The following is a 10,781-nucleotide window of genomic DNA, read 5'->3' on the forward strand; positions in this document are numbered from 1 at the left end:
CCCGCCACTCCTCCATCCATCCATCCGTCCATCCATCCATCCATCCATCCATCTACTCTGGAAAACTAAAGTTGCTAATCACCATCACCATCGCATATAGAATTACTGATGTATTTATTTTTGTAGATAAAAGCACAGAAGCACCCACAATAATTCCTTAGCGCCCCTTAACACGTTGAGTCCCACGTGACCATACGAATGGTCATGGTCGCCGAGCCCCCCCAGCCCAAGATATATTTTGGAATTAATTTGGAAATGTCCATACGAGTGGTCATGACGTTCGTACAGACAGGGGTCGAACTCCTCCTTTTTCTGCAGGCGGGCATGCCCGCGATGTGGTCAGGTGGGCCGGAAGGCTCGGCGGGCATGCCTACAATGTGGTCATATGGGCCCGGGGGATCGGCAGGCATGTCCACAATATGGTCATGTGGGCCCGGGGGATCGCCGACGAAAAACGGTCTGGGACTCAACGTGTTAAACGGCTGATTAGGATATGTTTATAGTCCATCCTTCCTTCCGTCCGTCCGTCCACATCCATCTCCATCCATCCGTTCATCCATTCATCCCATCCTATCGGTTGAGCCATCACTCTTTCTTACGTTCTCCCTGTAAGTTTCATCCAGTTGTACTGTACTTCCTATTTGTCTGTTGTCTGGTCTCGTGCTGGAATTCTTTCCTGCCCTTCCGTTGTGGTTGCATTCCTTGGCCATATGGCCATATGGCCAAGAAATTCGCAAAGAACTCTGAAAACGTTTTTCACGTTGGAACCGCAGAGTTGTTCCAGATAATGTCCAATTTCCACGCGAACGACACGTGACTATCTTTTATGGGTTTTGCATGTGCAAGGAATTTCGAGAAGATTATGTCCTTACGAGGAATGATAAGAAATAATGTGTCATGTGACTACTGTTTCAAAGTTATGCCACCCTGTCCTTGAATGAATCTTTCATTTGTTTTGATTTCGGTACCATCTCCGGGTTGCACAGACGGAATGTGTGTTAAGTTCTACGCATGTTTTTAACGCAGTGTTCCCGCCCACTGTGGTCCGTCGGGGTGGTTTTCAGCGCTCCTTCGCGACCGTCAGCAGGTATGTGTGGGGAGGGGGGTGGGGACCATGCGGCGCGCGCGGCCTACGTCAAAGGGCGGGTGGGTTGTCAGTCTGAGGACGGAATTGTATCTTTCATCTACACTGTGAAGGTAGAGTAGTAACGAATCACACCCTCCCTATGTACTTGTTGAAGCACTCCAACATTTTCCTGCCGCGATACACGGCAAACGCGTTTACAGCGCGGCGGTGCGGGCGCGCCTGTTGATCGTAAAGCTGGAGCGACACACCGCCGCCCACCCCTTCCTCTGTATACAGTGTCGCCTTCTCGTGACGCGGATCCGAGCCGAGTGAGTGCATCTCTCGCATCGCATCCGCATCTATCTGGATGAGGGTCTCGGCGTCGCGCGGTGCATCGCAGCCACTCAGGGCCGCCCAGGCCGAGGCCCAGGCCGAGGCCCAGGCCCGAGGGGTCCTTTACTCATAAAAATCAGTGTACACCATTAGAAAAAATCACTTAAAAACCATGAAAATTCATGAAAATAAATCACTAAAAATTACAAAAAAAAATAGTGAAAAGTCAGAAAAAAATCATAAAAAATAACAACATTCCAGAGAAAACCACAAAAAATCAAGAAAAACAGAAAAATCGGTGTACGCCACAATTTATAGTGAAGGACCCCTCGCCCAGGCCCGCGCCAACCCTTTCTCCCCCAACTCGTATTTTTTTTGTCCGCGCCTCGTCCTCTCCCACCTGGCGCCGCCCGTTTGGCGCGCCTAATCACCCCCGAGATTTTTGCCGCGCGGCGCGGGCGGCTCGTCGTGGGCGTCATGGAGGTGCACAAATCGCGCGGCGTATGCGGAGCGGGCGAGGCACGTGTGGGCGGGGAGGGGGCGGCCGTTGGTTTGATGGCTTTTTAATTGTTTTGCGCCACTTAAATTGAATGTGTCTCGCCTCCCCCTGCCCCCCCCCCCATTTCCCGCGCGCGCCCTATCTACGCACAGCGATGCACGCAGCATCAAATACAAGCGTAAGCTTACACCGACTTTACCATCTTTTCTTGACTTTTTAGACAGTCTCCAAGACTGTCTCGGAAGGAAAACGCCCCCCCCCCCTTTCCGGTCAGATCTAAAACCTTGGGCCCAGAGTGGCCTCGCGGGTTTGTCAAGTCAAGGTGCGGCGGTGGCCGGCGGTGGCGATGGCCGATGGCGGTGCTTCTTGGGCAGACAGCTTCGTCCCTCCCCCCTTCCCCCCGCCGCACGGTAAAAAATCGGGGGTAATTTTGTGTATCCATAGAACGTATAAATTTCTGAAAATGGTGCAGTAAAAATATTTTGCATCAACTTTGAAGTCGCAAATTTATTTTTCGTATCCACTTCGGATATTTACCTAACCACTGTACGAAGAAATTTCTGAAAATGTTATTAAATTCATGGATTTTGATTGAAATTTTTTGCTTTCTTTTTGTAAAATTACTCGGAGTGTTTTTCGCATTCCTTTTGTATCCAGAGCAGTAAAATTTCGTATCCTCGGAATTGATAAATTTGGGAAACTGTAGAAGCATACACTCTTTCTGTATCCATAGTAGTAAAATTCGGCTAACTATGGATATTGAAAATTACTCAAGAGGGTAGCTGTGTGACTAGCGTTGGTTCACAATGTAGAAATTTGTCGAGTCAGTGGTTAGTGAAAAACGCCAAACAGTAGGTCTATTTTCACTTTGCGTATCCACAGTAGTAAAATTCCCTGGGCCTGGCAGTCGGTCTGGTGTTGTCATCTGATCGTCTCCTAGAGCCGCGACTCGTGCGCGGCTTAGTGGCTCAGTGGTATCGCAGCGGTGCTGTGATCGCATGGTTCGGGGTTCAAGTCCCGGACGGTGCCAACACCAAACACCCTGGGTAGGACCGCAAACCAGTAGAACTGGACTGTAGGTGAGAGTACTGGCCACCCTGTCCTTGCTGACTGCTCGCTCCAACTATTTTCCTACATGGATGAATTTTACTACAGTGGATACACAAAGGTATTTTCTTTTACCTGGCAAGTATTTTTACTACAGTGTAGACGGAAAGGTTGTCCTAAATGCACTTGGTAATTTTACTACTGTGGGTACACAAAGCATACTTCTGATACCTGTGTGCTACGAAATTTACGAACCTCTGTACGCCAAGTTTTCCGTTTCCTGTGTGCATCTAAATTTACAAACGAAATCGTAGCACACAAGCGTTTGCGGGGCCCTGTAGTAAAATTACCCCGAAAATTTTTAACCGTGCGGCAGGGGCTTTCATGCCTGGTGGGGGGGACTGTCTCTCTCTTAGCCCTGTGGACTAATTTTTGTTGAAAACCAGCAGCCGTTTTGACTAGCGCTCATGTTTACGTTTAGAAGGTTTTATAATTATGATACGGATCAACCCTGTCATAAGAAATTTCTTCTGCTTGGACCTTATTTGAACAATAGTTGTGGTAGGTTTGATTTAATTGTGCCGCATACAAAATTGCTTCAAGGTGCCGCTTACAAATTAAGACCCGCACCCTAAGGGGGGAGGGGGTTGGTGATAGTGCGACCAAAATGTGACCGTGGGGGGAGGGGGCTTTAGGCTTGCGACGTCACGCCTTACGCTAATTTGCATTGTGTGTCAAAAATCGAGGTCAAAAATAATTTTTGCTGATATAAAGTATTATTTACTATAAGTAGAGCACAGACCCACAGACCGGTCGGTCACCCGAGGTCGTTTAACGAAATTAAAAACAGGTAAATGTTTCGATGCAATCCTGCCGAATACCTTATTCACAGCAAGTTCGGAAAATATCACTTAATGGTAATCTGCAGTTTTAAGTAAATATGCGCTTATTTGTGACCAGCACGCCAGGGTGGGATGGGAGTGGGGGGGGGGGGGGGGGGAAGCCAAACCGTGACGAATGTCACAATAACAATAAGATTGGAGGGGGAAGGGGTCAAAAATCGTCCAAAGAACACTGTTACGTTCCCGCAAAGCAACACTTTGCAGAACTGCGAAGGATTTTGATCCCTTGTAACGAAGAAGCATTTGCTTTCAATTGCAAAGTGATGCTTTGCAGTTGCAAAGCAATGCCATTGATTTACATGCTAAAAAACACCGCTTTCCAATTTCAAAGCATCGCTTTGCATAGTAAAAGCTAGGTTCTTAATTACCACACTGCAAAATGCTTGCAAAGAATAGGTTCGTATTGCAAACTATTTTCTTTGCAGCTTGCAAAGAATTTTCAAGCATCGTAATACGAACTAGTTCTTTGCAAGCTTACAAACTATTTCTTTGCAATGCAAACACATTGTTTGCAAGGATTCTGCCAGCTTGCAAAGAACGTCTTTGCAATACGAACTAATTCTTTGCAATACAATGCTCACAAATTCTTTGCAACGTTGCAAAGAATAAAGTTTGCAAGCATTTTACAGTGCATAATGATGGATCTAAATTCTTTGCAGTTCTGCAAAGCATGATTTAAAAAGAATTTAACAATGAAGCGTGATTGTGACGCTTTGTTTATCCATAGGGACACTAGTAGGTAATACTCTTATTTTTTTCTTTCTTTTTCAGAAGATACAAACTGCAGTCACACTGACCATTATGGCCGAAGGAAGAAGGAAAGTCGCGTGTACAATATGCTACAAGGAGTTTGCTCGATCTAGTACTTTGCAGACTCATCTGCGAACCCACACAGGAGAAAAGCCTTTCGAGTGTGTAGTGTGCAACAAGAAATTTGTTGGGTCTAGTAATCTGACGAGGCATCTGCAAACCCACACAGAAAAGCCTTTCGAGTGTGCAGTGTGCAACAAGAAGTTTGCTGAAACTGGTCGATTGCATGTGCATTTGCGAACCCACACAGGAGAAAGGCCTTTCGAGTGTACAGTGTGCAACAAGAAGTTTCGCGAACCTTGGCGATTGCGTGAGCATCTGCGAACCCACACAGGAGAAAAGCCTTTCGAGTGTACAGTGTGCAGCAAGAAGTTTGCTCGAACTAGTACTTTGCAGGAGCATCTGCGAACCCACACAGGAGAAAAGCCTTTCGAGTGTACAGTGTGCAACAAGAAGTTTCGCGAACCTCGTCGATTGCGTGAGCATCTGCGAACCCACACAGGAGAAAAGCCTTTCGAGTGTACAGTGTGCAACAAGAAGTTTCGCGAACCTCGTCGATTGCGTGAGCATCTGCGAACCCACACAGGAGAAAAGTCTTTCGAGTGCACAATATGCAACCACAAATTTGCTTTTAATAGTTCTTTAAAGGTGCACATGCGGTCCCACACAGGAGAAAAGCCTTTCGAGTGTGCAGTGTGCAACAAGAAATTTGTTGGGTCTCGTACTCTGAAGAAGCATCTGCAGTCCCACACAGGAGAAAAGCCTTTCGAGTGTACAGTGTGCAACAAGAAGTTTCCTGACACTGGTCGATTGCATGTGCATTTGCGAACCCACACAGGAGAAAGGCCTTTCGAGTGCACAGTGTGCAACAAGAAGTTTCGCGAACCTTGTCGATTGCGTGAGCATCTACGAACCCACACAGGAGAAAAGCCTTTCGAGTGTGTAGTGTGCAACAAGAAATTTAGTAACTCTAGTAATCTGACGAAGCATCTGCGAACCCACACAGAAGAAAAGCCTTTCGAGTGTGCAGTGTGCACCAAGAAATTTGCTCATCCTAGTAATATGCAGAAGCATCTGAGAACCCACACAGGCGGAAAGGCTTTCGAATGTACAGCTGTGAAACAAGAAGTTTCATGAAACTGGTTGATTGCGTGAGCATCTGCGAACCCACACAGGAGAAAATTCGTTCAAGTGTTTAACGTGCACCAAGGAATTTGCTCCAACTAGTACTTTGCAGAAGCATCATCTGCGAACCCAAACAGGAGAAAAGCCTTTCGAATGTGCAATGTGCACTGTGCAGCAACTATAATTTATTCAACTATTCTCTTTTCTCTAACAAATGCACTGTACATCTTTTAATAATCAAATAACTTAATATGCATCTCATTACCTGCTTCTTTTACTTCTTTTCCCTTTTCTGTCAAATTTAGATGCTCTGGAGACACGGGTGCGACGTATCTCATAGCACATATGGGCATTAATAGTCACAAAGACGAAGACTTGAGTTGCTCAGAGTCGTGCAGGATATTCCATGTAATACTTCTTGAAACCAAAGGCACTGTTTTTAGCTGCTGACGAGTCCCATCGCGTACACCTTAAACTGTAAATCCACCAGTCGCCTTTACTTACACGAGGAACAGCGTGCCTGCTCACACTAAATCCCTCTGCATTGTTGTTCATAATCATGCAGAATTTAATACACCAATGATATTATGCACAATTTTATGCATAACAATGTACAGTTTGTGCATAATTATGCACAATTTGTGCACTCTCACACTGGTAAAACAAGTGTGCATAATTTAAACACCAACGTGTACAATTTATAATTTTAAATATACATGGTGTTTAACTCAAGTTGCTCACTTGCATTTTAAACGTTTTGTAAACGTTTAAATTCTCCACACTTGGACACATGGTGTGCAGCTGCTATACTTTTCGGAAGTGTTGAAGGTTTAAACACCAACTGATGTTTAACCTAGTTAGACACCACAATGTGTTGAGAAAATGCACACTTGAACTTTAACACCAATTGACGTGCATAACATTAAACACTTGTTTTAACAGTGCATGGTTGTACAAAAGTGGCTCTGCGACTGCGTGTTAACGGGCCAACGATATCGGCCACACGGCAAAAACAATGTATGATTTTTGGAGGGTAAAATAAAATCTTTGAGAAACTCCACTAGTTTTAGAAAAATTCCCAGATTTCGAGAAAATCTCAAAAACTGGGATTGTTCTTCATTTTTTGAGAAGATTCCTCATAATCTGAGGAGAGATCTAAGGAATTTCCCGCAAAAAAGAAAGAATTCTTTGCCGTGGGGATCAACTCTGTAGGGTAGGCTAATTTTTTCTGTTTTCTGTCTAAATAATCAAGAAAAGATAGAAAAGTTGGTGTACGCCAACGCTTGAATTTATGTTGAAGTACCTCCTATCGACTGTGCGTCGCTGTACGTAGGGCCCGCGGGGGAGAGGGGGGGGGGACATATTCAATTTAAGTGGTGCAAAACAACTTGTGCAGACAAAACTCTACGGGCTAAAATTTCGTCCGTTAGGCTTTCCATCTAGCACTATTTGGGTACTAGATGGCCTTTTTCGACGAAATTAAGCGAAACATTCCAGTTATTACCAAAAAGTCGCCAAAGGAGGCCTCCTCAAATCGCAAAATGGTACAGGAAGTATCTCCCAAAACTGCGGTATAGGATCCGTTTCTAATCTCTGCTTAAATGTCGGGCCGAATAAGGCCTGACAAACGCCGCCGTAAGTCAAGCCAGCCCGGCCCGGGCTCCTGCTGCCGATAACGGAGTTGCCGGCGGAGCGGGGTGAAGCTGGCAACCCCGTTTGCCGGAAGGGCGGGCCTGCTGGTTTAGTTCCCCCTCGCGCACAGCTGCGGAGGTGGGCTGGGCGGGCCCGGAGCGCCCCCCGGCCCGGAGCGCCCGCCCAGCCCGGGGTAGGCCCCGCGCCCGGACGCTCTGCTCGGCGGGCCTGCCCACCCGACGCTCGGCGGGCGCCTCGGCGGGCGCGGGGATCCGCAGAAGTGAAAATAACGAGAGAATGAAAGAAATGGGCCAAAGGGAGGGGGCTGAAGCTGGGAAAAACCTCACGCGTGCTTGTCGCTGCTGTCGCTCTGCTGCTGGGCCTGGGCCCCCACGCGCGGGCGGCAGGTACAGTATACTTCATCATGTGCGTTGTTAGGGACACAAATTGATCATGTCGGGCCCTGCTGCCGCATTCACGTCGCCCCACCCATCCATCAAGTGCACGCCAGAGTCACGCCAGAGCCGTCTCTCAAGAGGAGCGTGTGCGGCCGGCCGGCCGGGGACATCATCTGCGGAAACTGCGCATCCAGTTATGTTGAAGGAAGCCGAACGTTTCATTGACAGTGTCGGGACGGGCAGAAAGTGAATGCCGCCTCGATACAACTGTGCGTCCTAACTGTTGCTATAGCCGTGTTGCCGTTTTAGCAACCTATCATTTTTTATTTTTTTTCTAAATCTTGTGTTGTGTAGGCGTTACCAAACCCTCTTGACATATGGAGAGGAGATTCGGAAACACTGAACAAAAAAAAAAAACTAATAATGAACTTTTTATAAACAACTTTTTTTTATTGGATATCCCTGGTTTTTATCTGTCACCGTTGCGGTCTCGGGGGGCGCGAGGTCGTTGTGGGCGCAGAAGGGTGAGCAGCAGTGTGGTCGGCGGCGTGGTGGTGCAGTCGGTGCGCAGAAACCCTAAAGTGTGTGAATTGGCACACCTACAAGTGTGCTGCATTCGCACACTTTGCGTTTCCAGCGTGTGAGGGGGGCCGCTTGCGGGCGGTGCGAAGGAGGTGCGCGACCACCTGGCGGTCAGCCTGGCGGTCAGCGCAGCGTGAGCAGGATGGAGTAGGCCCGCTGCCGGCGCGCACCCGTGCCCGTCGGTCGATTCTCCGCGGGCGCGGCTGTGGTTGTGGACGGAGGCGCGCTCTGCCCCGCCGCCTGCGGCTGCTGGTCGACGCGCCCGCCGTCGCCGGACCCTGCGGAATCAGGCAGAGTTCAACGTGGTCATGTTCCGAAAAGTTGCCGATAATTTATCATATATAGAATTGCTTAAGCTAAGACACGAAATACGACAAATACAGCAGAAAAACGCAAATGGGGACACTGACCGAGTCGCGCCTCGCAGGCCCGCAGCCGCTCCTGCACCAAGGCCAGGGTCATCGCCTGCTGCCGGCCGCACGCGCGCTGCTGCCCTGCTGTGCGAGACCGGCTGATTAGAACACGTGTCCTGTCCGCTCTTATCGTGATACACCCTCGGCAGCGCCCTCGGCAGCGCCCTCACCTCGGTGCCACGCCCGGCGCGACGGGCGCTGCTGCAGGCGTGGTGGCGCGGCCTCCCTCTCCGCCAGGTCCGTGCCGCCTGCTTCCGAAGGACACGGTTAAAAAATGATTAGCTACAGCCAAACCAATAGCTATATAAATATGGGACAACTTTATAAGATTAAGCTGTGCAGCTAGGTAGTCAAACACGGTCAAACATAGCTAAATAGTTATTGTGAAATTTACTATTGGTTTATAGTTATACAGCGCAGCCGAGCGCAGCTAACCATTGTTTACCGTGTGTTTGGAAATGTTTCATTATTTGAATCCTGCAACTCGCTCTCCCTTTGAATGTCGTTTCGTTGAGCTGTACCTGAGCGCCGGCCTCGCGTGGGTGCGAAGATGTGCTCTAGCCTGAAGGCGGGGCCGGGGCGGCCCGTGCCCGTGTGCCGGGCCGGCGCAGGTGGCGGCGGCGGTGTTGCGGTGCCGCCGTCGCCGGGCGGCTCCTGTAAGCCGAGCTCGGTTCAAACGGCGGTAACACGACCCCGGATATTAATAAATGAAGTAACACCATTTCCTTCTCGCTCCTATCTCGGCGGCGTCTGTTCTTGTACCTGGGCGTCGAGCAGCGCTTCCAGCTGCTCGCGGATCCCCAGTCCGGTGGGGCCGTGGTGCCAGTAGTCCGACGGGACGCTCTCCTCGCCGCCGGAGCCGCGGTCGCCGCCAGGGCCGCGGTCGCCGCCGGCGTCGTCGGGGAGCGGGCGCTGTCGGCGGCCTCGGTGCGCCACGAAGTGCTGCGTCTCGAGCCACCGGCCCACGTCATCGCCCTGCTCCCCCTCGTCGTCGTCGTCGTCGGGCGCCTCCTGGTGGCGGTCCGGGGGCATGTCAAGGTAGTCGGCCACCTCGGCGTGGAGCGGGGTGCAGCCGCCGGCGCGGGAATACGAGCGCGCCGTCCTCTGCAACAATCGGTGCAGCCTCAGTGTGTGTGGGGGGGGGGGGGAGTGATCCAATGCCAACCGGGCCGTAACCCGCAGCGCGGACAATCGCGCGGAGCGATCCGCATCGTTATGCCCAACCGACGTGCCGTCGTACTTACACTTGCTGGCGGGGCGCCCGAGGCGGCGCGAGCAGGCTAGCCCGCCGCACGGCGCGGCCAGAGCGTTGCCTACCCGGCCGGCGCTCCTGCATGCAGGTGCTGCAGCACCTCCTTGCACTAGCGCGAGCACAGAGAGCACCTACACGCACGGGTACACTTGCTCAGGTGTAGACTGGCCTGGCTAGGGTGGGAGGGAAGGTGTACAATATCTCCCCCCCCCCCTCCCGACAAAAAGTTACCTATCCGGGTGACTTTTGGCCTTTTGCCTCTTTATGTAGGCAAATTCCAAGCGATTCCCACGCGGATCTGGGGCTACTGATCCCGAGCAGCACCTCAGCATACCCCGCGAGTTTCTAGCTAGCGTAAAGCTCAAAGTACTCGTTTCACTATCATTTCATGTTTGTAGGTGAGATCTTTTTTATTCTTTTCAAAGCAACGGAAAAATGCGAGGAATTTATTGAAGAGGTAAAAGTGCCTGGTTGTTTAACAAGAAAAAAACAACAAATCATCAAAAATTATTTATTGTAAAAACACTTCCCTTCAGGCCCGGCCGTCATCCATGTAACGTCGCTCTCGCGTGCCTGTAGTTCTCTGCTCACTCAGGTGCTCCCCACTGGAGATGGAGAATCAAAGGAGAAGGCGGCGTGAGCTATATGCCGGATATGGTTGAGCGCGCGCGCACGCGGCCCTACGTACTGCTTGCGGTCACCCCCCCCCCCCCCCCCCCCCC

General features: G+C 50.1%; 2 protein-coding genes across 9 annotated transcripts in view; one reads left to right on the forward strand and one right to left on the reverse strand.

The window, feature by feature from the left end:
* LOC113218308 (oocyte zinc finger protein XlCOF6) overlaps window positions 1-10,781 on the forward strand; it is a 38,645-nt gene that overhangs the window by 23,355 nt on the left and 4,509 nt on the right. Inside the window, exons 2-3 of one of the 5 annotated variants that reach the window (XM_052264531.1) lie at window positions 1,027-1,087; window positions 4,619-6,043. The exons of 1 other annotated variant lie outside the window; for it this stretch is intronic. In XM_052264531.1, the coding sequence (XP_052120491.1) occupies window positions 4,649-5,794 (1,146 nt within the window). In that variant the 5' untranslated portion in view covers window positions 1,027-1,087; window positions 4,619-4,648 and the 3' untranslated portion in view covers window positions 5,795-6,043. Of the gene's footprint in view, window positions 1-1,026; window positions 1,088-4,618; window positions 6,044-10,781 lie in introns of those variants that run through there. 3 more of the 5 variants (XM_052264533.1, XM_026438603.2, XM_052264544.1) reach the window with 3 other exon arrangements.
* Window positions 8,241-10,781, reverse strand: part of LOC113218266 (proline-rich proteoglycan 2-like) — a 3,876-nt gene continuing 1,335 nt past the window's right edge. The window contains exons 2-6 of one of the 4 annotated variants that reach the window (XM_052264569.1): window positions 9,570-9,911; window positions 9,329-9,461; window positions 8,978-9,055; window positions 8,805-8,888; window positions 8,241-8,672 (exon numbers count right to left, since the gene is read on the reverse strand). In XM_052264569.1, coding sequence (XP_052120529.1) covers window positions 8,518-8,672; window positions 8,805-8,888; window positions 8,978-9,055; window positions 9,329-9,461; window positions 9,570-9,911 — 792 coding nt within the window. In that variant the 3' untranslated portion in view covers window positions 8,241-8,517. Of the gene's footprint in view, window positions 8,673-8,804; window positions 8,892-8,977; window positions 9,059-9,328; window positions 9,462-9,569; window positions 9,912-10,781 lie in introns of all 4 variants that reach the window. The other 3 variants (XM_052264559.1, XM_052264565.1, XM_026438538.2) reach the window with 3 other exon arrangements.

This window comes from Frankliniella occidentalis, unplaced genomic scaffold (assembly GCF_000697945.3).
Source record: "Frankliniella occidentalis isolate FOCC.00 unplaced genomic scaffold, Focc_3.1 Scaffold2, whole genome shotgun sequence".
Lineage (NCBI taxonomy): Eukaryota > Metazoa > Arthropoda > Insecta > Thysanoptera > Thripidae > Frankliniella > Frankliniella occidentalis.